Source organism: Antechinus flavipes, chromosome 2, assembly GCF_016432865.1.
Source record: "Antechinus flavipes isolate AdamAnt ecotype Samford, QLD, Australia chromosome 2, AdamAnt_v2, whole genome shotgun sequence".
Classification (NCBI taxonomy): Eukaryota; Metazoa; Chordata; class Mammalia; order Dasyuromorphia; family Dasyuridae; genus Antechinus; species Antechinus flavipes.
In genome coordinates this window covers 589,097,210-589,124,868 of record NC_067399.1, presented here as the reverse complement: position 1 = coordinate 589,124,868, position 27,659 = coordinate 589,097,210, and the positions used below count along the sequence as shown (strand labels likewise).

The following is a 27,659-nucleotide window of genomic DNA, read 5'->3' as shown; positions in this document are numbered from 1 at the left end:
TTGAGAGTCACTTGGACAGCAAGAAGATCAAACCAGTCAATATTTTAAGAAATTAATTCAGACTATTCATTGGAAGAACAAATACTGAATCTGAAACTTAAATATTCTGGCCACACATAATGAAAAGAGGGACTTATTGGAAAAAACTCTGATGTTGAGAAAAATTAATAACAAAAGGAGAGGAGGACAGTAAAAGATGAATTGGATGTCATGGATATAATGAGCAAGACCATGGAATGGTATGGTCCATACAGTCATGAAAAATCAGACATGACTGGATGACTGAACAATAAATGTCCTGTTGTATTCTTATATTTTATATATTTTTATGTTTTTATATAATATAAAATATATGATATTTTAACATTTCCCAATTACATTTAATCTAGCTGTAGCCCAGTGGTGAATGATGTCCAGTATGCTTGATACCTCTGCTGTAAAAGACTCTGTACCAATTCTTTTGAATTTTTTTTTTTTTTTTTTTTTGGAAAGCTGGCTAGTTCAATGACAGGTTAGGTGATTTATAGTCAAAGTCAATTGGCATGTAAAATGAACAAAGGTATTTTAGAGTCTGATGCTAGCTCTCTCACCACTATTCTGTGCTATTTTTCCTATACACAGATACAAAATATACATAGCTACATATAGCTGTGAAGATACATACAATTTCTGATATGTAGCTTTAAATATTTAATTTTTGAATAATTATGAATGGTTCTTACTTTATCAATTTCTTCCCTTATGCTATTAAACTTTTAAAACCTAGTTAATTATTATTACTATGAATTTAATAGAGGTGCTTTTCCATTTGAGTAAAAGTTATGAGTCAAAAAACAAATCTCAAATCATATGATTAGTTTAGCATGACTTTTTAAAAGTCATCTTATTTGTACCGTTTGTTCCTCTTAGTAGCAAAGTACAAGCAAAATATCTTTGGATCAAGGCAAAAAGCAATTTTCAAAAAAGTCCCAACTTTTTCAGAAGAGTAAGAATAATAAATGTTCTTCAATGATGAAACTCCCCAAAATTATCACCATTTCAAGAAAACTATACAAAGTTATCTTTATTAAGAATTTGCTTTTAGTAATTTAATAATTAACAACAAATTCTGTTAACCTACTTATAAATTACTGTCTTTTCCTCTGCTTGTTGCAAGAAAATGATAACTGTGTTTATCACTTTCCCTAAAGTGAATTAAAATTATTCATATAGATAAGAATGTTTTGGTAGACCATATTTACTTGAAATTTCCACCCTGCACAATTCTTCCCCTGCAAACATTTTGAGAAGAAACTCCAAGATACCATGTCATAGAATTCTCTTATCTTATCACAGAATTTTCCCCTGCCCTCCTATTTTAAAATCACTAGCTGCACACTTATGGAATGTTTTGAGAACATCAATTAATTTCACAGATAGAGGCAGAGTGACTACAATAGTAATAAATATTTAAAACATTTTTCATTCCCTTTAACTTCCAATAATGAACATATGAAATAGACTACATTTTGTCTTCCCTTCTTTGAAGACAGAATTAAATTTTAGGAGAATCAAGAAATGCTTATCAGCACTCTTAACTTCTCTTAGGTGCCTCTCTTCCTTATCTTTCTAATTTCTCCCTTACCAAAATTTCCCCAATCCTTCAGGGTATTACTGGCTAGGAGTAATCCATGATAACTACCACAAATAGAAAGAACATTAGTATTACAAGGAATTAAAAGGATAATGTTTACTCTGTGTGTGTGTGTGTGTGTGTGTGTGTGTGTGTGTGTGAGAGAGAGAGAGAGAGAGAGAGAGAGAGAGAGAGAGAGAGAGAGAGAGAGAGAGATTATTTTTAAAGTTATTTTTAAGATGTACTTTATTAATTTCAGATTTAAGGTACTTTGATTCATGGAATAAAGACCAACAAATAGTGCAGCACAGATGGTAAATTTAAAAGGCTTTCAAATCTAAATTGTTTGTTTTACTAGAAAGGTACAAAAAGGAAAAAAGTTTGAGGAAAACTAGATTCAATTAATGTTAATTAACTTCAATTATCTGATTAGAACATGACTGGATAATTTAATGCTCTTTAATAAAGGTAGATAAGAATCTTGTTAGCCAGTACTGTTACCGCTCTAACAACTTTCTGAGGGAATCTCCCAAATTTAACTAATGTTGCAAAAATTACTTAATAAGCATTTATTAAGTGACTACTAGATGCCAATCAATGTACTAGGTACTAGTGGGAAAAAATGAAATATTAATGTGGAATGGTCCTTTGCCTTCAAGGAGCTTATTTGCTACTGAGGGAGCATAACATGTTCATAGATAAAGACATATATTATAGATACAAAATAAATACAAAACCACTGGCAATTATGATTGAGAAGGGTAATAGTGCATTAATAACTAGAGGGGTCAAGAAGGAACTGTCTTGAAAGTGACACATGAGTTGAACCTTGACTGGAGCTGGGACCTAGAAGTGAGAAGGGAAAACATTCAGGTATGAAGAACAGTTGGTCCAAAAACATGGAGATGGGAAATGGAATGAAATGTGCAAAAAATGAAAGAAAGTAATAAGTAACTATCCTTTAAAAGTTGGTTGAAGCTAGAATGTGAAAAATTTTAAATGTCAAGTTTGTATATTATCCTAGAGGCAATACAGAGTTCACAAGAACTTTCTGAGCAATGGAATAGCAACTTTAGACTAAAAGTTGAAAAAAAATATAAGTGAAAAATTCAAATAAATTATTAAGCTCAATAATTATTATTTAGTTTATCATCCTTTAGTAATGGAGAAATGATCACTCATTTTGGTTTTTAATATTCCTGATGCCTGAGAATTTTTCAATATATTCCAAAGATAAGGTCATATAGGATGCTCCAAACATGAGCGATTTCTCTTGTTTTTGAAATAATAAGGTTTACCACTATCATACTACAGAAATGAATACTAACAATAATAAAAAGCCTGGACATCTTTCTGGACAAAGTATATCTGATGGGCATTTCATCACCAACTTCAATCTGATTTGAATTAGTCAAGCTTACTCCAAACTTGGTTTAGCCCAGGTTGCACTTCCAGATTATTTCTGAACCTCATCCTCTAGGGTTCTCCTCCAAATTTCAATTTCCTTTTACACTTTGTCTTCAACTATTAAAATAAAAATTCCTTTCAAAGTCTTCTCTTGATTTTTGCTTGTAACTATATTCCTAGAATTTAGCACAATGCCTGCTACAGAGTAAATGCTTATTTAACAAAAATAGCATTGTCCTTGTTTGTCCTTTGTTTCAAAGAGTACCAAAGCATCATAGAGTGATCACTCTCATGAACCGAATTTAAGTGAGACAGAGTTTCCAAAATCGCCAGCCTCACTTTCTAACAGAGTCATCAAAGTCCAGTTGCAAGACAAAAGAGAGGACAACTTGTGATGGCCCAAGATACAGGCCCAAGATTTTGGCATCTTCAATATTTGACCAAGCTCTAAGTACTCCATAGCATCTGTTGCAGACACATTCATGGCCATTAGAACAAATTATTCTCTTTCACCTATTCCACTGAGGAAATCTTCACATGCTTAATTAGGAAGATGATTAACAGCAATATACAAAATAATTACTTTTGAGAGAAGAAATGTGAAAGTGTGACAAACTAAAGACAGACCTAAAATAAGTGAGAAACTGAAACAAAATATGCCAGGAAATATTTCATTTTTGTAAAGATTATCCAGGGCAAAAATGTTTGTGGCAGCCCTGTTTGTAGTGGCTAGAAGCTGGAAAATGAATGGCTGCCCATCAATTGGAGAATGGTTGAGTAAATTGTGGTATATGAACGTTATGGAATATTATTGTTCTATAAGGAATGACCAGCGGGATGAATACAGAGAGGCTTGAAGAGACTTACATGAACTGATGCTAAGTGAAATGAGCAGAACCAGGAGATCATTATATACCTCAACAATGATACTGTTTGAGGATGTATTCTGATGGAAGTGGATCTCTTCGATAAAGAGATCAATTGATCAAAGATGGACAGAAGCAGCTACACCCAAAGAAAGAACACTGGGAAATGAATATAAACTGCTTGCAGTTTTGTTTTTCTTCCCGGGTTATTTATACCTTCTGAATTCAATTCTCCCTGTACAACAAGAAAACTGTTCAGTTCTGCACACATATATTGTATCTAGGATATATTGTAACCTATTCAACATGTAAAGGACTGCTTGCCATCTGGGGGAGGAGGTGGAGGAAGGGAGGGGAAAAATCGGAACAGAAGTGAATGCAAGGAATAATGCTGTAAAAAATTACCCTGGCATGAGTTCTATCAATAAAAAGTTATTAAAAAAAAAAAAAGAAGAGGAAAAATTGGAACAAAAGGTTTGGCAATTGTCAATGCTGTAAAATTACCCATACATATAACTTGTAAATAAAAAGCTATTAAGAATATAATAATAATAATAATAATAATAAAAAGAATATCCAGGGCAAGAATCATTAAGGTCCTACAACCTTTCTATTATGCTTAAAAATGAATGAGATTCCATTAACTTCTTAACTTAATGAAGAAATTGATAATGTCTTTGATGAAGTACAAATTCACCTCACCCTGGGAATTCCCTGACATCACACTAAAGATGACCTAGTCATTGAGATTTGAGGGCACTTCAGGTATAGCTTGGACTTGGATTTTAAAAAGAAAATAGATAGAGATGTTTAAAAAGAGAGAGGTCCAAAGCTCAGAGAAGCTACTCAGAAATACAATCTTCAACTCATTGAAAGAAAATCCATACAATCAGCCAGTCCCTTCAATCCCCCTAAAACAACCATATGGCCCTTGAAATGTCAACAGACAGACAGTGGTAGAATAACAAGTAGTTCCTAGATTATGTGAAAAGCTGCAAGAACTTGAATTAGCAACAGTGGAGCTGCAGAGGCAGAGCATTACCTCTAATATTGAACAATAACAATAATAATAACGATAATGAACAAAATAATAACAATAATAAAAGTAACAAGAGCTAGCATTGATATGACACCTTGAAGTTTAAGGTTTGAAAAGCATTTTGGTATATTTGCTGCTCACTGTGATCCTATGAGGTAAGTGTTGTTATCCTCATTTTAGGCAGAAATTAAATGAAGTTTTTAAGAAATTAAGTGACTTATCCAAGATCACACAGCTAGTAAATAAGTCATACAAGCCTCAAACTCAGGGTTGGTTTGTTTTTTTTTCCAAATCCAGCATTCTTAGCTTCCTGGACCTAAAGAAACAATTTTTGTACAATAGACCAAGTAAGGGAATTGCTGGATCATGGAGGGGTTGAAACCAAAAGGCAGCAAGAGATACAGTAGTCATGATGTAGAAAATATAAATTCAAACTTTGTCCTTTACTAGTACTGAAATTATGTGCTTTGTAATGGTTTTGTTTGTACAAAATGCGGTGATGATCTTCTTTTAAAATAAGTAAAATAGTTCTCTCTGGGGGAGAAGGTAGGTTTCTCAGGGGATGTTTTCTGGAGGCAGTCTTAGTTGCAGTTGAAAGTAATAATCACCCAAAACACAGCCAGGTGATAAAAGTTCAGATCTTTTATTGTCTCTAATATAGCCCAGTTAGCTTAGAGCCCTCCGAATGTCTCCAAATCCAAAGGTTTTGTTCTTCAGCCTCTGCCTCTGCTTTCTTCAGCCTCCAGCCAGCACAAAGATGGAATGAATCTCTTGTCTCCTTCACTTGGGGCTCGGCTAGCTTTCTGGAGAGTTTCAGACCAGCTTGGTCTCAGTGGGGGAAGTGCAGGAGCCCAGCCACCACAAAGAGCCTTCTCAATCTCCCGCTCCACTCTCGACTGTAGCTTCTTCTTCTGAAAACTCTTCTTCCGCCACCAGCCAGCCAAGTGGAAAATATTCTAATGAATCACTCTTCACTGGCTTATATATGACTCTTCTGAGAGAATGGGATTATGGGTTTTCTCCCATAGTGCTCTCTGGCCCTAAGAGTTTCAAGGGAGGTGTGAATTCACAAAGTTACATAGTTAACTTTGTGAATCTCTCATACTTGTGAACTCCAATGAGTAAAGGTGTGAACACAAGCATTGTATCAATTAGTTCTACTTAGTACCTTGTTTCAGGTTCTGGCCCAAAACATCTCCTTGTAAGATCAGATCAATAATCTATCAATTCTAATGAGTTAGCAGTTTGTAAAGATTCCAACAGTTTTGAGAAGAAAGGACCAACTCTCCAGCAACCTTATATACTTGGAGAGTTCTAACATACAAAAATGAATCAAATCTCTAGCAACTCTTGGAAGGGAATTGGTTCTTAGCAATACAACTCTAAAAGACTGTTTTCAGCTCTGGAAGGAAGAAAACTTCCTGAAAAAAAGGAAAAGAGTATTTTCTTAATTGTTCATAGGCATGGGACACGTCCTTTGTGTTTTTCCATTTTTAGTTGGGTAAATAAAACTTACCTTACATTAAATTAATTAATTGAATTAAATTAAATTTGCAAGTATTCATATGCAGGAGTTAAAGGCTCATTAACTTTGAAAAATCAAGCTGATTTTATTTGGCAATTGATTCTATTCTGTATCACTGCCAACATTTTGCAAAGCTGCTTCAGTAAAGTTTCTTCTGAGTTAAGTTCAGAAGATCACTTTTTCTCTGAGTTAAGTTAAAAGTTCAGTTTCCCTATAAATTATTTTAATTAAAAGAAAAGCCACTACCTCTATAATACTATCTGCTCATGTACAATTGTAGAAATTTGTTATCTATTTTCTATTAGTTATTCTTATATAATTTCCTAGATGGAACAAGAGTTTGTTGCTAGCCTGCATTCTCAATTTTCAGTCAATCTCATTGTCTCCAATGCCTGTAATGCTTCAGATTTTGTAAGCAATCTTATTGTTTTCCCCATTTATGATGTTGCCTTCTAATTTTTGAATATTCCTCCTTTTACCTGTAAAAATTATTTGTCTGCTCTCATTTGGATCTTTTGACTCGCTGAGGAGCTAATTTTTATTGGTAACTGCTCTCAATAAATTGAACATGCTTGGAGCTTTATCCCTCAGTTCATCTTAATTTCAAATACAATTTGTGAATCCACCAGTACTAGGAAGAGAGGCTGGTTCGTGGGGACAGTCTTTTATAATAATTCCCTTTTAGAGAACCCAGATGAAATTTTTCACAAAGAAATCTGTTTCTCTACAGAGGACTATACCAGAATCCCGACTCCCCTATCCATACTAATTCTTTCAAGCCAAGGTAAACCCTCACAGTGTTAAGGAAACTGCAATTATGCTTTTCTACTCTGGTGTTGTTGTTTTTTTTCTGTTTTGTGAATTATTGACAAAATGAAAAAGAAAAGAAAGGAAGCGAAAGTAAAGGAGGAAGGAAAAGGGAGGAAAAAGGAAAGGGGGGGAGGAAATATTCTTCAAGAAAGGGTCCCATTTCAATCTAAGAGGGAAGTCATTATTGGACTGAGAAGTTTTCCTCTTTAAGGTGGGGACTTCTAATCCAAGATAGGGTTAACAATAAGGGACACTCTCATTTAGGAATGGGTTGGAAAACCCTAGAAATGGAATCTTTCCAGTCAGAAAAGAGAGTAACTAAAAATAAAGCTCAAAAAGATTAAGCTGAATGATACCTCCTAATCATCACTCAGGGAACACCCTTACTTAAAATGACAAAGTATTTAAGAAAAGTCCCAAGTTCGGACTGAAAAACAAAGACTTCTACTTGTACAGGCCAATTTTAAAACACTTCTGTATCTGCCTGTTTACATTATCTATGTTTATAAATCAAGCTAGCTTTTTAAAAAGAAAATAGATGGAGATGTTTAAAAAGAGAGAGACCCAAAGCTCAGAGAAGCTACTCAGGGCCTTATCAGTCAAAGGAGAAAGAGTGAAAATGTTTTCTTGAGAAAATCACTCCCTACCTTCTAACTCTGGCCAAGATAGAAGACAGATAAAAGACATAGTTAAGAAGAAATCTTTATTTCCCAGACTGCAAAAATTTATAGCATTGTAAAATAATGAGATCCTAAATTTGTGACTGAAATTCAAATTCTCACTATGAACTTTCAAATTATGGTTTGACTGTTTTTTATAAATGATGAAATGTTTTAGTTAAGTTTTGAGGTATTTGAATTGTTTGAAGGAAAAATGAGACTAGAACTATGAAGGTCACAAGAAATAATATTGAGAACTTTTATCAATCTATGCCCAGAAAGTGACAATTTTATTGTTTCTCTGAAATAAAACAAACAGCTTTGTACTTTGCAGTTTAAATTTATCTGGTGCTTAAGAACTGCCTATTACTTATCATCTCTTTCCATGTTCACTTAAATGAGAAAGGTTTATGTAAATCAGGGAGCAATTTAAGAGTAAGTAAAATTTAATTGAGAAAAGTGTTTTTGGTATTATCATTTTTCTTCTGTGAATGATAGAACTAATTGTTTAGGTAAATTAGAAACAAGAATACCCAAAGAAATTAGGTAAGACCATGTGTTTGTAAACTCTTAAGAACCCCAAAGGCAAGAGAGTAGTATTACAGTCAACTGAGGTTGTGTTAAAAAAAAATAATAATAATAATAATTGAGCCAAATAACAAAGAAGAAACTCAGTGAAGTGAAGATGGTTCTACAGGGAGTCTGGCATATGACTAGGAAATGAATATCTGAAGAATTGAGAAACAGAAAGAGGTTTTGGATCAGAATATGAAAGGAGAACAAGGAAGATCCAGTTTTTCAGAGTTTTAATACAAGTCCACTGGAAAGACATATGAAAAAAAGGAAGAGAAAAAATTCAAGCAAATAGGGTTTGAATACAAATGGGGTTTGGAGTTTTTCAAAGAGAAGTCTAAAGGAAGATTTTTTTTTTTCCTGAGGCAAATGGGATTAAGTAACTTGCCCAGGAAGTATTAAATGTCCGAGGTCAGATTTTAACTCAGGTCTTATTGACTTCAGTGTTGGTGCTCTATCCACTGCACCACCTAGCTGCCCCTCTGAAGGAAGATTTTGATTTCTTAAGAAAGAGCAAATAGGTGTGGATATTCCTTATGACATGGATACTATACCTTATAAATGAAATTATTTGAAAATAATATATCAAAAATCTTTCCCTGAAGAACCATTAGAATACTATATTTTAATTAAATGAGAAACATAAAATCCTCATGAATCCTAAAAATAGGGGAATCGGAAGGTGAGGCCATCCTGTAAAGTTCACTAGATTTATTTTTTTAAGCTACAGAAAAAAACAGATGTCTTTGGGAAAGATGAAGCCACCCTCTTTAAATAGTTGAGTAGGATTAGATTGAGAAAATAATAACTGATTTGGCTTACTGGGTAATTTTAAAAAGGAAATAAAAAGAAAGTTATGGGGAGCTGGGAAAGTCACCATGAATTTTTGAAATTGGGCTAACTGATATAGGCTCCAAATTTTGAAGTACTGCTAACTAATGGTCCTTGAGAAACAATTTTTTTTGGTTTTGAGATTTTAAATGTTACCATCAGTGATTTTAAAAAAAGATTTGATTTGGACAGGAAGTTTATTTACTATTTGGCATTAATATAATCATGACTTTGAAAAACCCAGTCAAAATCTGGTCTCAAGTTTTTTTAGCTGTGTGACCTTAAGCAAGTGACCTAACTCAGTTTTGAAATCTGTAACCTCCTAGGGTTATTATGAGAATAAAAATAATGATTGTGAAATGCCTAACATAAAGTAAGCACTATATGTCAATTATTATTGCTATTATTTTTCTTTAACAAATGTAATTATTTCAAGTTGAATAATTATATCAAGTTTTAAAGGTGATTTGAATAATATACTAAAAATGATAAAATGATTAACTTTTTATATAGGATATGTGGAAATACATGAGACTGAATTAATGTCATTTGAATGGTAATAAGTTTTGTTTTGTGATACTATCTGTCACTAGTGTTTCTAAATTTTCTTGAATTGAATTTTGAGAGACCACTGAGTAAGAAATATTATTAAGATGTTAATGCAGCTGTATCATCAGAAAATTTCTATCTTCTGAAGCTGGATTCTGGGAAATCATTAAGTTATTAGAAATTATTGTTTAAATTTAAATTTAACACCTACCAAATATTTAATTATTGTTTTAAAAGGGAAAAATGATTAATTATTTTGTGGGAAAAGATAACCTTATTATGTCCTTATTTGTAAACTTGCCAGGTTTCTTGGGACCATCTACTTAAGCAAGGTCACAAAATGTTATCCGTCCTCTAAAGAACTGCTAAATGTTCTGAAATTTTAAAATAATGAATTAGAATCTATTTATTTAGTTCTATACAAATCAGACTCCCAAAAAACTACTTTGATGACCTAGAAAAAATAACAACAAAGTTCATATGGAAAAACAAAAGATCAAGAATTTCAAGGGAATTAATGAAAAAAAAAAATCAAATGAAGGTGGCTTAGCTGTACCAGATCTAAAATTATATTATAAAGCAGCAGTTACTAAAACCATCTGGTATCGGCTCAAACATAGACTAGTTGATCAATGGAGTAAGTTAGGTTCAAAGGACAAAACAGCCAATAACTTTAATAATATAGTGTTTGACAAACCCAAAGATCCCAATTTTGGGGATAAGAACACATTACTTGACAAAAATTGCTGGGAAAATTGGAAACTAGTATGGCAGAAACTAGGCATTGACCCACATTTAACACCATACACCAAGATAAGGTCAAAATGGGTTCATGACCTAGGCATAAAGAATGAGATTATAAATAAATTGGAAGAGCATAGGATAGTTTACCTCGCAGACCTGTGGAAGAGGGAGGAATTTATGACCAAAGAAGAACTAGAGATCACTATGACCACAAAATAGAAAATTTTGATTATATCAAATTGAAAAGGTTTTGTACAAACAAAACAAATGCAGACAAGATTAGAAGGGAAACAATAAACTGGGAAAACATTTTTACAGTCAAAGGTTCTGATAAAGGCCTCATTTCCAAAATATATAGAGAATTTACTCTAATTTATAAGAAATCAAGTCATTCTCCAATTGATAAATGGTCAAAGAATATGAACAGACAATTCTCAGATGAAGAAATTGAAACTATTTATAGACATATGAAAATATGCTCCAAATCATTATTAATCAGAGAAATGCAAATTAAGACAACTCTGAGATACCATTACACACCTGTCAGATTGGCTAGAATGACAGGGAAAGATAATGCAGAATGTTGAAAGACTTGTGGGAAAACAGGGACACTGATACATTGTTGGTGGAATTGTGAATACATCCAGCCATTCTGGAAAGCAATTTGGAACTATGCTCAAAAAATTATCAAACTGTGCATACCCTTTGATCCAGCAGTGTTACTACTGGGCTTATACCCCAAAGAGATACTAAAGAAGGGAAAGGGACCTCTATGTGGCAAAATGTTTGTGACAGCCCTGTTTGTAGTGGCCAGAAGCTGGAAAATGAATGAATGCCCATCAATTGGAGAATGGTTGAGTAAATTGTGGGTATATGAACATTATGGAATATTATTGTTCTGTAAGGAATGACCAGCAGGTTGAATATAGAGAGGACTGGCAAGACTTACATGAACTGATGTTAAGTGAAATGAGCAGAACCAGGAGATTATTATATACCTCAACAACGATACTGTTCGAGGATGTATTCTGATGGAAGTGGATCTCTTCGATAAAGAGAGCTAATTCAGTTTCAATTGATCAAGGATGGACAGAAGCAGCTATACTCAAAGAACACTGGGAAATGAATATAAACTGCTTGCATTTTTGTTTTTCTTCCCGGCTTATTTATACCTTCTGAATCTAATTCTCCCTGTACAACAAGAAAACTGTTCAGTTCTGCACACATATATCGTATCTAGAATATACTGTAACCTATTCAACATGTAAAGGACTGCTTGCCATCTGGGGGAGGGGGGTGGAGGAAGGGAGGGGGAAAATCGAAACAGAAGTGAGTGCAAGGGATAATGCTGTAAAAAATTACCCTGGCATGGATTATGTCAATAAAATGTTATTTTAAATAAATAAATAAATAAAATAATGAATTACCATATCCTCTCCCATTACAAATATTTCTTTGTCAAAGCAGGAAGGATTTGCAAGTTTGTTTATATATATATAAGTAATTTAATGATTTTTAATTATAAAAATGATGAAGTTATGCATCACGTAGTATACAATGAAGTCATCTCTTAGACCAATTTAGTCAAAGTCTCCAGTCTTACTTTTTTTTTTCACTTAGGGATTTATATACAATGCCTTAAGAGATGCATATATCTGTTAGTCTAAAAGCATATGATAGCCAATATTTTGTCTGTTTTTGAGTGACTTATCATATATTCACTATCTATGTGGAATTCCAGAATGTAATTATTTTCTTAATCTCACCACGATGCTTTAATGTAGATTAGAGGAAGAAAAGAAGAAAAGGATATTGAGTAAATCTTTTTGTGTAAAGTCTGGTGAAATTTTTTTTTTTTTTTTTGCTGCTAACTAATACTGCAACAACATGAGAGAATAATATAGTTATCCCTTCCACATAGCAGGAGTTAGAGATGGGGCATACCTGTGATCCAGAAAATTCATGAAAAAATTTGTGGGTCTTCCATTGTTAGTAGAAAAGAAGCCTGAATTTTTTTTTCTTTTTCTCTTATGAGGTACTGAGCTATTAAACTTTTTAAGATCTCTCTGTATTTCTAGGCTTTGTATGTTACTTAATAACTTTCACATTCTTCTAACAAACTTTAATTTTTTATTTTAACCTTAAAAAAGAAACTGCTTATATTTATGGCATTAAAAGATAAAATATATTGATATTACATACTATTGTACCTATATTTTGTGACACATTTCTGAGTTTCTAAATTTTTTTTGTGTGATCTGTTGACCTTTCTGTGTCATCTGTGTCTTCTGCAAAACTACCCCCAAATTCCCATTTACAGTAATGTCTTATGCCAAACCATGATATATCAAAACTATGATGGGGAAAGTCATGATGTGGAAAGAACAGTTGTAACAACTGTATTTGGCCCTAAGCTATGACTGGTGAAATTTGTTTACTTGAGGTAAAATCTCGGGACTGCAATATGATTTTGTTTTGAGTTCTAAATCTGGATAGAAGTGTCTGAAGTATCATTAAGTTAGTAAACCACCATTTGTAGGAAGTGCCATAAGCTGCTCAAAGAGAGTGTAATCTAAAAAAGAATACAGGTAGATGTCTGTATATGGAAAAAGTTGAAGAGATGACCTTGGCATAGTCAAAGGTAAACACTTCTTGACTCAGCTTACCTATTGTACTATTTCTCTTTTGAATAGAACTGTTTCCCACATGATTAATCCTGAACCTATGATTATACTCTGTGAATAACATGGAACTTTGCTACACGTCTTGATGTTCAAAATATCAACTATATCTTTACCTTAAATCAAATACAAATAAAGTTATTTTATTTTATTATACCTATGTCAAATCATTCTGTACCTTAGGCTCAGGCCTGGAGGATCAGTCTTGATACTGTTACAACTATGTCCCTGCTTCCTCTTTTCATAGCACATCTCTATAACAATGGCAAGTAAAGATCTAATTTTTGAAATGATGAATTTTGCTGCAATACTCCAATATCTCTAAGTTACTATAATAGAGCACAGAAATGAAAGCTCTTACTGTGTTCACTCTAAATTGGTAGTCAGATCCAGTCTAAGTAACTGGGTTCTTGGGTTTGCCATTCCCTCATTAGTATTTAAATGGAGCTAATATCCTCCTAAATGGGGAAATTAAGACAAAGAAAACATTTTTAACAAGACAAAGATGTAAAAGTTTTTTTTTTTTAATTAAAAATTAAATTAAATCAAATCAAGTTTGAGAAAAGAATAGAATTAGACTGCTTTCTCTAAGGATTGGAATATATAAATGTACATAATTGGCTTCCAAATCTTTCTAATGAGATGTTTTAAAATTTGGATTAAGGATTCTACATATAAAATTGTGTTATGAAAAGGGCAAAATTATTTTCTAACTGCAATATCTATATAATCATTTTAAGAGAAAGAAAATCTATTTTACAATTTAGATCATAATAGATTTTTTTAAAAGATTCTTCCTTCAGCCTTTTGGCAGTTTCTATATCAGATATAAGGTTTAAATAAAGATAGAAAATAACTGAAATTCTCTGAAATTTCAGGTGAATTATGAATTCCTAATTCAATGTAATTATAGCTTTTTTATTAAAAGGATAAGAACCATCAGGCTTATTAAGTTGATTTTCACCACATGAACAAGTTAATGGAAAAGCAAATTTAGAAGGCTATATGTACTAAATTGTATTAAGTTTTATTCCTGGCAAATTTTAGAATTACTTAAAAATCTCTGCAGATGAATTGGAACCAGAGAAGCAGACCTTCAAGGAAGAATGCCCTTCAGATAAACCCTATTCCAGGATGTTCAACAAGATATTTCTAGGGACCAGATAACTATATGGGACATCAGGGACTAAAAATGAAACAGGCTGATAAAATGAATAATAGTAGTGGGTTACTAGGATGTTATTTAATACTAATGATACCGTGTTACTTTCCTTTTTTGTTCATGATGTATCTATTTGCTGGTTTTTTTTGGGTTACCTTGGTAATATGTAAATCTTGCCTGTTAAATCAGTTCATGGTAAGCCCTCTAAGTAATTTTTCTCACTTGAAAATGAGCCCATTTCCTCCCTCCAAATTGAGGCAGAGTCTTTAACTCAAATGTTTTTTTAAAAATTTAAAATTTTAAAAATTACATGATTCTGGGATATCCTCACAAAGAGGACCTTATGCTATAATTAGCAAATCTTGTTCTTACAATAACCAACCTGGAAAAATGGTGACAAGACTACTTAAGATGGAATGAGCTACATCTCCCAGATAACTCCTAGTAAAATCCTTCTTGGTTCATCTTGCTAGTAGGTTATATGTCCTGTTAACCACCATTGGTAACTGGGCCTTTATTGGCTTGGCTTGTTCTTTTTGGCTTTGTCTTAGATACTGTGTTAAAAAGCCCCAGAAAAATTAATGGTAATATACACCGTTGCTAGTGATTGTATTACAAATCTTATAGAATTAGTTTATAGACAGGTGACCCATGCAATTCAATGATAAAAGAAAAAAATGAGAATAACTGATTCTATTCTGTATCACTGCCAACATTTTGTATGGTTGCCTAAGTCAAGTTTCTTTGTCTCTAAATTAAGTTCAGAGGGTCATGAATTCAAAAGATCACTTTTCCACTCTAAGTCTGAAAGTTCAGTTTCCCTATAAATCACTTGTACAATTAGAAGAAATATGTTATCTATACATCAATAATTATTCTTACAGGTGAACTAAAACAATAAGAATTTCCTAGATGGAAGGATTTTTGCTAGCCTACATTCCCAATTTTCAGCCAATCATATTGTCCCCAATGTCTATGATGCTTCAGATTTTGTAACCAATCTTACTGTTTTCCCCATCTATAATGCTGTCTTCTAGTTTTTGAATGCTTCTCCTTTTGTCTGTAAAAAATGCCCTTATGTAGGGTCTTTTAACTGGCTGAGGAGCTAAAGACCCCTTTTATTAGTAACTGTTATCCTTACCAATATTGCACAAGCTTAAAGCTTTATATCTCAATTTCCCTTAATTTCAATCACAGCAATCTCTTTCTTAAAAAGTAGTTATTCTGAGATGGAACTCAAATTCTGATATTCTGATATTCATGTGGAAGCATAAGCAGAAAAAAAAATTGTGATTAAAGAAAAAAATCTCATCCATATAGATTCAGACCTGCAGTTCTAAAAACCAACTTACAATTATTTAATAATCTGTGTATTATGAAATACAACAAAATAAAACACTTGAAAAACAGATAAAACATCATGAAAGAATTGATTTAAAAAAATGAAAATTTTAAAAGGTAGAAAAGTTTTTGCCATATTAGATGTTTTTAAAGCACAATTAGCCTTCAAAAATCTTATATATGCATATCACAATACTTCAGTTTTTCAGTGGATCTGTGATATAATAAATACTGTTGATCCTGACAATAGCAAAGAATACAATCTACCCATATTTGTTTGGTTTTTTAAAACTCAACTCTTATTCATGTTAACTAAATTAATTGAAGTCAAATTTAGTTTTTGGATTTCTGTGTTTGTAATGATCCTAATGAAGAAATTTATAAGGAATGTTAGAATTTAAATCTGAGCCACTGATATAAAGGCCAAATATAAACAAAATAAAGATTTATTCAAATAAAATTATATAATAATATGTAAACTCAAAACATCTGTATATTTTTAAAAAGTTAAATAGCATTAATGTTTATGCCATCACTGGTTCAAAAATGGTATAAATTTTTAAAGGCCATATGTTTAGAATGCTCTGTCTAAAAGCATACATTGACATATTAATGAATACACAAAAATACTACTGATAAGCTCAATTCAGTCACTGGAGCTTAGCTAAATATTTATAAATACATTTTGAAGCTCCTTAAAAGTCTATTTTATTCTTCCATCAGTTCTATGTTTATTAAAAGGAAAGAGGTCACCCTATCTTTAAGCTGGTACAAATTTCTAAATCAAAGAAACAAATCTGTTTATAATTTTACTCCCTTTTGTAGTTTTCACTAGTGTTTAAATGAAAATACAAAAGGGAAATTTTTTAAAGTATTAGGAAATCAATTTTTTATCTTTTATTTTATAAATTATAATCCAATATTGGATTATAAAAAAATCCAAAATTCCTAGAAATCTGCTTTCTGCCTGAATTTTTAATAAATTTTAAAAATATAATTCAGAAATAACATTCTATCATTTAAATTTGTTTTTCTAAGAAGATAATTCTCACCCCTACATAAATTTCAGATCTGAATTACAAATCTAAATGTTTTCCAGTATTCTCTCAATACTCATACCTATAGTTTCAGGAAGATCCAGGAGTTCATTGTGCTGCAAATCAAGGTTGGTGATTTGAGTGCAGGTTCCAATCTCCTTTGGAAGATGCTCCAATTGATTGTGAGCTACATCCAAGGTTATGAGATTACATAATTCACCTGTGAATTGATTAATAAATACTATATTAGTGTTATTGCAACCAAAAAAAAAAAGGGGGGGGGGAGCTATCCAGGTAATGCTGGTAAACCCAAGGAGTACTTCTTTTTAAAAAACAAAAATGGTTACTAAAAATTCTCAAGGCATATCAAGTATATCATTTTTTATATAAAAACAATGTATTATGGAACAGAATGTTGCACTTAAACTACAAGTAAATACATTACGAAAACTATCTGCAAATATATACACACAAAGTACTTGCTGGAAAAAAGGTAAATGACATAAAGTAGAATCTTTTCTTTAAAAATTTTAACTGATAAAAGTTAAAATAATGCTTGCTATTTATGAAGATTTTGCTATATTTTTAACACTATAATAAATGTAAATAATTGGCCCAAACCAGATGTTTAGTTTAACTTTATCAACAGCACTTTGTATTTTTTCCACAATTACTTTCAAAAGAAGATTTCCTCAAACTAAACATAGTATATTTCTCTAGCAATTAAAAAACTATCATATTTATGGGCCACTTCACCATTTTTAGAAGAAATATTATTTAATGTTTACAAAGGGGCACATCCTCCAATGTTCTATAATTACCCTGGGAGAGCCCTGTAGTTCACAGAACTGCATGTAACATGAAAATGAAGAGCATCAGTCTAAAAGGATAAGATATATTTTCTTCCCTTCCATTATCATTCAGTCACAGAAATGGCAAGATATAACTTTTCATCATGTAGAATGTCAGACTATTGGAGTCATAGAATGCAGAGACTGTAAATAATTTTCAAAATCATATGCTCTAATTCCTTCATTTTGCAGAAAGCAAAGCCTGAAGAGATATATATGCGCACAAAGTTATATTGTAACAGGGAGAGAATTTTAAATCCAGTTCTTCTGACAAAGTTAGCACTTTATCTACAACATACTACTTTATCCAACCAAAAAAATCTTTTTTCATTCTGTGGTAGCTATTTTGACAATCATTAACACATTTTTCACACTATCTCAACTAGCTGATCGAACTATTGACTGAACCGGGTTCTGCTTCCCACATGTGTGACCTTGGACTCAACTGCTCAGATATTCAGTTCTGAATATCTCTGTCTCTGATTTGTTTGACTGAATATGATCTTAATTCTTTGTCCCTCTTGCTGGTATAGTCTTCTTTAATAAGAAAGATGATGTGTTTAATAAGAAAGATGATATAAATTAAAGAAATAGAGAATAAATTTTGAATCAGATGCAAATCCAGATTTTGACTTGTGATTCTATGATTTTAAAATATGGATATGCAATGAAATTGTTAGCATTCTTTCATTAAATATTTAGCATCTTTCATGTGTTTAACAATGTGTTAGGGGCAGCTAGGTGGTACAGTAGATAGAGCACCAGGCCTGAAGTCAGGAAGACCTGAGTTGAAATCTGATCTCAGACACTTAACATTTCCTAGCTGTGTGTCAGTGGGCAAGTCCCTTCACCCCAATTGCCTCAGCAAAAACAAACAAACAGACTTCCGGTTAAGATGGCGGAGAGGAGGCACACAGTTGTGTAGCTCCACGCTTTCTCTCACTATCCATTTCATTACAAGCCTCTGAATTACTGCTTGACTGAAAAAAAAACCCACAAATAGTTACCAAGAGAAGCCATCCTTGAGATTCGCCAAGAAAGGTCTGTCTTTACTGGAGGGCTGGGACGGTTTTAGATCGGGCGCAGGCGTCGGGCAACGGCAGTGAGAGCACAGGAGCAGACTGGAGAGGGAGTGGGGAGTGATCGCAGCCGTCTCTGAGGGGAGAGCTTCCCTACAGGACTGGATACTTTGCTCCAGCAGCAAGTCAGCAGCCCAGCAGAGAAGCTAAAAACACCGGGGTGAAGAATACAACCCCAAACAGCGGGAGTCTCTCGGCCCCCCCACCCCCCCACCCCCAACCCATAGTGACTCAGCACGCTCTGGGATCTCAGAGCGCAGGCACAGCACAGTAGGGCTAGTGCCTCCCTGCTGCCCCCCCGCAGTCTGTAGAGGAAGCTCGGTAACACACCCAGCCCCTCCTCCAAAGACTCCAGTTTTTTCTGTTTTTCTTTGCTAGTTTGTCTTTGATTATTAGACAGAAGGAGCAAGAAACTGAAGAGGACTTTAACCCTTGACAGCTTCTACACAGATAGAGAGCAGACTCTAAATCCTGAGGAGACTAAAAACAGACAGTCCCCAGGTGAATCCCCAAAGGAGGAGATCATCTGTTCCTCAGCACAGATGAATCTCATAGAAGTAATTAAAAAGGTTCTCACAAGGGAGCTAGAAGAAAAATGGGAAAAGCAGAGTGAGGCTTGGCAAAAGGAGAGGGAAGCTTGGGAAAAGGAGAGGGAGGCTTGGCAAAAGAGCCTGGAGAAGTCAGTTAAAGAGAGAGTGGATAAATAAGTAAAATCCTTGAAAAATAGGATTGGTGAACTGGAAAACAAAATTGGCGAAATGGAAAAAAATTCCACAGAACAAAAGAACTCAATGGGACAATTAGAAAAAGATTTTTAAAAAGTGAGTGAAGAAAATACTTCACTGAAAATCAGAATTGAACAATTGGAATTGAATGACTCGAGGAGACAAGAAGAATCAGTCAAGCAAATCCAAAAAAACCAAACAATGGAAAAGAATGTGAAATACCTTCTGGGGAAGACAACAGACCTGGAAAACAGATCCAGGAGAGACAATTTGAGAATCATTGGACTTCCAGAAAAACATGATGAAAAAAAGAGCCTGGACACTATTTTCCAGGAAATTATCAAAGAGAACTGCCCAGAAGTCATAGAAACAGAGGAAAAAATAAACATTGAAAGGATTCATCGATCACCCACTGAAAGGGATCCTAAAATCAAAACACCAAGGAATATAGTGGCCAAATGCCAGAACCCTCAGACGAAGGAAAAAATATTGCAAGCGGCTAGAAAAACCCAATTCAAGTATCAAGGAGCCACAATAAGGATCACCCAGGATCTGGCAGCATCCACATTAAAAGATCAAAGGGCCTGGAATATGATATTCCGAAAGGCTAAGGAACTTGGTATGCAACCAAAAATAACTTACCTAGCGAGAATGAGCATCTTTTTCCAGGGAAGAAGATGGACATTCAACGAAGTAAGTGAATTTCATCTATTTCTGATGAAAAAGCCAGAACTTAACAAAAAGTTTGATCTACAAATATAGAACTCAAGAGAAATCTAAAAAGATAAAGATTAATCTTGGGAACTATATTTCTGATATAAAGATGTATAAAGAATACATGTATACCTTGTTCTAGAAATTGATGTGGAAAGGACATTGTACCAGAAAAAGGGTAAAGTGGGGGTAGTACATCTCATGAAGAGGCATAGGAAACCTATTATATCTGAGAGAAAGAATGGAGGGGGATGAATATAGTGGGTATCTTCCTGCCTTCAGAATTGGCTTTACATGAAAAATCTTAGGACATATTCAATCTATGGTGAAACTTCTCCCACCTCATTGAAAAGTGAGAAGGGAAAAGTGAAAAGGGAAGGAATAAGCTAAGTGGAAGGGAATACGGAAACTGGGAGGGAAAGGGGTAAGATAGGGGGAGGAACTCTAAGGCGGAGGGGGAGGGATACTAAAAAGGGAGAGCTGTGAGAAGCAAGTGGTGCTCACAAGCTTAATACTGAGAAGGGGGGAAAGAGGAAAGAAGGGAGAAAAGCATAAACCGGGGTTAACAAGATGGCAAGTAATACAGAATTGGTCATTCTAACCATAAATGTGAACGGGGTAAACTCCCCCATAAAGAGGAAGCGGTTAGCAGAATGGATTAAAAGCCAGAATTCTACAATATGTTGTTTACAGGAAACACACCTGAAGCGGGGAGATACATGCAGGTTAAAGGTAAAAGGTTGGAGCAAAATCTACTATGCTTCAGGTGAAGTCAAAAAAGCAGGGGTAGCCATCCTGATCTCAGATCAAGCTAAAGCAAAAATTGATCTAATTAAAAGAGATAAGGAAGGGCACTATATCTTGCTAAAGGGTAGCATGGATAATGAAGAACTATCTATATTAAACATATATGCACCAAGTGGTGTAGCATCTAAATTCTTAAAAGAGAAATTAAGAGAGCTGCAAGAAGAAATAGACAGTAAAACTGTAATAGTGGGAGATCTTAACCTTGCACTCTCAGAATTAGATAAATCAAACCACAAAATAAATAAGAAAGAAGTCAAAGAGGTAAATAGAATGCTAGAAAAGTTAGATATGATAGATCTCTGGAGAAAATGTAATGGAGACAGAAAGGAATACACTTTCTTTTCAGCAATTCATGGAACCTATACAAAAATTGACCATATATTAGGACATAAAAACCTCAAACTCAAATGCAGTAAGGCAGAAATAGTAAATGCATCCTTTTCAGACCACGATGCAATGAAAATTACATTCAACAAAAAACCAGGGGGAAGTAGACCAAAAAATAATTGGAAACTAAATAATCTCATGCTAAAGAATGATTGGGTGAAACAGCAAATCATAGACATAATTAATAACTTCACCCAAGAAAACGATAATAATGAGACATCATACCAAAATGCATGGGATGCAGCCAAAGCAGTAATAAGGGGAAATTTCATATCTCTAGAGGCCTATTTGAATAAAATAGAGAAAGAGAAGGTCAATGAATTGGGTTTGCAACTAAAAATGCTAGAAAAGGAACAAATTAAAAACCCCCAGTCAAGCACTAAACTTGAAATTCTAAAAATAAAAGGAGAGATCAATAAAATTGAAAGTAAAAAAAAAAAACTATTGAATTAATTAATAAAACTAAGAGTTGGTTCTATGAAAAAAACCAACAAAATAGACAAACCCTTAGTAAATCTGATTAAAAAAAGGAAAGAGGAAAATCAAATTGTTAGTCTTAAAAATGAAAAGGGAGAACTTGCCACTAATGAAGAGGAAATTAGAGCAATAATTAGGAGTTACTTTGCCCAACTTTATGCCAATAAATTCGACAACTTAAATGAAATAGAAAAATACCTCCAAAAATATAGCTTGCCCAAACTAACAGAGGAAGAAGTAAATATCCTAAACAGTCCCATCTCAGAAAAAGAAATAGAACAAACTATCAATCAACTCCCTAAGAAAAAATCCCCAGGACCAGATGGATTTACATGTGAATTCTACCAAACATTTAAAGAACAATTAACTCCAATGCCAAATAAACTATTTGAAAAAATAGGGATTGAAGGAGTCCTACCAAACTCCTTTTATGACACAGACATGGTACTGATACCTAAACCAGGTAGGCTGAAAACAGAGAAAGAAAATTATAGACCAATCTCCCTAATGAATATTGATGCTAAAATCTTAAATAAAATATTAGCAAAAAGATTACAGAAATCATCCCCAGGATAATATACTATGACCAAGTAGGATTTATACCAGGAATGCAGGGCTGGTTCAATATTAGGAAAACTATTAGCATAATTGACTATATCAATAAACAAACAAACAAAAACCATATGATCATCTCAATAGATGCAGAAAAAGTATTTGATAAAATCCAACATCCATTCCTAATAAAAACACTTGAGAGCATAGGAATAAATGGACTTTTCCTTAAAATAGTCAGGAGCATATATTTAAAACCATCAGTAAGCATCATATGCAATGGGGAAAAACTGGAACCTTTCCCAGTAAGATCTGGAGTGAAGCAAGGTTGCCCACTATCCCCATTATTATTCAGTATTGTATTAGAAACACTAGCCTCGGCAATAAGAGTCGGGAAAGAGATTAAAGGAATTAGAGTAGGCAATGAGGAAACCAAACTATCACTCTTTGCAGATGATATGATGGTATACCTAGAGAACTCCAGAGATTCTACTAAAAAGCTATTAGAAATAATTCATAATTTTAGCAAAGTAGCTGGCTACAAAATAAATCCCCAGAAATCCTCAGCATTTTTATACACCACCAACAAAACCCAACAGCAAGAGATACAAAGAGAAATTCCATTCAGAATAACTGCTGATACCATAAAATATTTGGGAATCTTTCTACCAAAGGAAAGTCAGGAATTATATGAGCAAAATTATAAAAAAGTCTCCACACAAATAAAGTCAGACTTAAATAATTGGAAAAATATTAAGTGCTCTTGGATCGGCTGAGAAAACATAATAAAGATGACAATACTCCCTAAACTAATCTATTTATTTAGTGCTATACCAATCAGACTTCCAAGAAAATATTTTAATGATCTAGAAAAAATAACAACAAAATTCATATGGAACAATAAAAAGTCGAGAATCTCAAGGGAATTAATGAAAAAAAAATCAAATGAAGGTGGCCTAGCTGTACCTGATCTAAAATTATATTATAAAGCAGCAGTCACCAAAACCATTTGGTATTGGCTAAGAAATAGATTAGTGGATCAGTGGAAAAGGTTAGGTTCACAAGACAGAATAGTCAACTATAGCAATCTAGTGTTTGACAAACCCAAAGTCCCTAACTTCTGGGAAAAGAATTCATTATTTGATAAAAACTGCTGGGATAATTGGAAATTAGTATAGCAGAAATTAGGCATGGACCCACACTTAACACCATATACCAAGATAAGATCAAAATGGGTCCATGACCTAGGCATAAAGAACGAGATTATAAATAAATTAGAGGAACACAGAATAGTTTATCCCTCAGACTTGTGGAGGAGAAAGAAATTTGTGACCAAAGATGAACTAGAGACCATTACTGATCACAAAATAGAAAATTTTGATTACATCAAATTAAAAAGCCTTTGTACAAACAAAATGAATGCAAACAAGATTAGAAGGGAAGCAACAAACTGGGAAAACATCTTCACAGTTAAAGGTTCTGATAAAGGCCTCATTTCCAAAATATATAGAGAACTGACTCAAATTTATAAGAAACCATTTTCCAATTGATAAATGGTCAAAGGATATGAACAGACAATTTTCAGAGGATGAAATTGAAACTATTACCACTCATATGAAAGAGTGTTCCAAATCATTATTGATCAGAGAAATGCAAGTTAAGACAACTCTGAGATACCACTACACACCTGTCCGATTGGCTAAGATGACAGGAAAAAATAATGATGAATGTTGGAGGGGATGCAGGAAAACTGGGACACTAATGCATTGTTGGTGGAGTTGTGAACGACTCCAACCATTCTGGAGAGCAATCTGGAATTATGCCCAAAAAATTATCAAACTGTGCATACCCTTTGATCCAGCAGTGTTTCTATTGGGCTTATATCCCAAAGAAATACTAAAGAAGGGAAAGGGACCTGTATGTGCCAAAATGTTTGTAGCAGCCCTATTTGTAGTGGCTAGAAACTGGAAAATGAATGGATGCCCATCAATTGGAGAATGGCTGGGTAAATTGTGGTATATGAATGTTATGGAATATTATTGTTCTATAAGAAATGACCAGCAGGATGAATACAGAGAGGACTGGCGAGACTTACATGAACTGATGCTAAGTGAAATGAGCAGAACCAGGAGATCACTATACACTTCGACAACGATATTGTATGAGGACATATTTTGATGGAAGTGGATTTCTTTGACAAAGAGACCTAACTGAGTTTCAATTGATAAATGACAGACAAAAGCAGCTACACCCAAAGAAAGAACACTGGGAAACAAATGTGAACTATCTGCATTTTTGTTTTTCTTCCCGGGTTATTTATACCTTCTGAATCCAATTCTCCCTATGCAACAAGAGAACTGTTTGGCTCTGCAAACATATATTGTATCTAGGATATACTGCAACATATCCAACATATAAAGGACTGCTTACCATCTAGGGGAGGGGGTGGAGGGAGGGAGGGGAAAAAAATTGGAACAGAAACGAGTGCAAAGGATAATGTTGTAAAAAAAAAAAAATTACCCTGGCATGGATTCTGTCAATATAAAGTAATTATTAAATAAAAATTTAAAACAAACAAACAAACAAACAAAAACATTGTTAGTTGCTGAAAGAGGTGCTAAGAAATTAAAAAAGAAACATTGGATCCAGTCTTTTAGGAACTGCTGAGCAGGTAAGATCAACATAAATCCTTGAGGAGTTGCTACTCTCACCTAGCCTGTTTCTGGTAACAATAAAAACCAAACATTAGATAACGCCATGTTCTTTGTTCTTTTTCACATAAGAGGAGAAAGGTCAAATTCTCTTTGGTTCTCAGAGCTCTACCTCTTTGTCTCAGCTCTGCCCCTTTTCTGGAAAGCAATTCTCCCCACTTTCATCTAGGAATGTATCTCTACCCAACTACCTCTTGACTCTAAGCCTCACTTATTAGGAAAACTCTTTCCTCCAACTTCTATACTGTAGTTCAGTATGACAAAAGAGAGTCAATCACACCAGCATAGTGTAACTGTACAGTCCTCATTCAAATCTTGAACTAAGCCCTTTTTTTTTCCCCAATGTTGGTATCCTCCCCCCAAAAAACTAATATATGTATGAGTGTATATGTATGTATTCACTTTATATTTATGCAGTAATCAGCATTTTTTAATTGCCTACTGTGTGTCAGACACCATAGTGTCTGTAGTGCCTAAGCAAAGGAGATACAAAAAAGCAAAAAGTCTCTGTTCACAAGGAAATCACATTCTAATTGGTGCAGATATGGTCAGACCTATATTTAAGGAAGATCAATCTGATAGCTGAGTGGAGAATATATTAGAGTGGGGAATGACTTGAAGCAGGAAGACCAACCAAGAGAATATTGCAATAGTCCAGGCATGAGGTGATGAGGACGTGTCCCAAAATGGAGGTAGTATCAAGAGAAAATGGAGTATATAGGAGACATATTGCAAAAGTAAAAACAACATGACTTAACCTTTGATTGGATCTGTGGAGATGAGAGGGAAGAGTTAAAAAGGTTACCTTGATTGTGAATCTAGGTTCTTCGTTGATGATGGTAATCTTAACAGTTAAGAGCAAAATTAGTTCATAATTCATAAATGGGAGTTTATTGTTCATTCCTCCAAAGAGGAAAGACAATCTAGCTGAATCAATCTCCATGGTGCTAAGATCATAGGTGATGAGCTTATCCTGGGGGAAGCATGATCTTTGAAGAGCCATGCAAGTAATATGATTGTTTTACAATGCAATGTTATAATAAAATATTACAAAGAATACATAAGATTTAAATGTGCTATAAATTATGTTAAACATAAAAAATTCAAAGAATTATCAGAAGACTTGTATGAGGTGATGTGGAACAAACAAAACAGAATTAAATGAACAATCATAATTATATACGAACACACACAATCAAAACTATATAAAGTGACAAGTTTAAGCATCAACAAAACAGTTCAAAAACTATTCATAATAATTTATAAAGTACACATTTTGTTCTGCTAACAAGTGAGATACTATTTAGATATAAAGTATGTTCTGCATGCTTTTACATAGTATAATCTCTTACATGGTATATTCTAGGAGACATATAATGTATCTAAAAAAAAATTTTTTTTTAATCAGTTTTTAAAAGGGAAAAAGATGTGGTCCCAAAAAATGGAAGATTCGTTCTTTTCTCCAAACTCCACTAACTCTTTAAAAAGAAACTTTTATATTTTATTTTTTCCAATTACATAAAAAACAATTTTTTACATTCTTTCTCAAAATTTTGAATTCCAAATCCCCCTCCCCTCTCCTTGAAAAGATAAGGAATTTGATAACAATTATGTATAGTCAGGCAAAACATTTTCATATTATCTATATTATGAAAGAAAACACAAACAAAACAAGAAAAAAAAAACAAAAAAAAAGCATGCTTCAATCTACATTCAGATTCCATTAATTCTTGGAGGAGGACAGTATTTTTCATAAAGGGTTCCTCGTAATTGTCTTATATCATTGTATCTCTAGAACAGCTGTCCTTAAAGAGTTGATCACACAATATTACTGTTACATACTGTTCCCTTTACTTTGCAAACTTTTCAAGTTTTTCAGAAAACATTGTGCTTTTTATTTCTTATAACAAGACAGTATTCCATCACAACTTGTTCAGCTATTCCTCAATTTGTGGGCATCCCTTCAATTTCCAATTTTTGGCCAGCACACACACAAAGAAAAATTCTATAAATATTTTTGTACATATAGATATTTTTCCTTTTTCTTTTAAAAAAAATATCTTTGGGGTTCAAAAATATCGTTTGGGGTACACAATGGTATAGCTGAGTCACCAAAGTTTTTTTTTTTTTTCCGCTAATTTAGGCATAGTTTCAAACTGCTCTCCAGAATGGTTGAACACAATTCCACCAGTGCATTAATGTCTCAATTTTTCAATATTTCCTCCGATATCTGTCATTTTCTTTTTCTGACATGTTAGTCAATCTAATGGTTTGAAATTTGCATTTCTATAATACATACAAAATTTAGAGCATTTTTCATATGACTACAGAGAGCTTTGTTGGAAAACTGTTTATATTCTTTGACCTCCACCAAGTTTAAAAAAAAACAACAAAAAAAGGAATTATGAGCCAGAGATAAAGCAATTATAGTTGAATTCATGAATATTAGAAAGCTAGAAGTCTAATAAAGTGAGAACTCTAATCCTTAAGGCAATCACTTCGTGAGGCTTTCCTATTACC

At 33.4% G+C, this 27,659-nt stretch overlaps 1 protein-coding gene across 1 annotated transcript in view; it reads right to left on the bottom strand.

Moving 5' to 3' along the window:
- SHOC2 (SHOC2 leucine rich repeat scaffold protein) overlaps positions 1-27,659 on the bottom strand; it is a 164,232-nt gene that overhangs the window by 40,776 nt on the left and 95,797 nt on the right. The window contains exon 3 of the mRNA XM_051981402.1: positions 16,919-17,056. Within this exon, the coding sequence (XP_051837362.1) occupies positions 16,919-17,056 (138 nt within the window). The remainder of the gene's footprint in view (positions 1-16,918; positions 17,057-27,659) is intronic.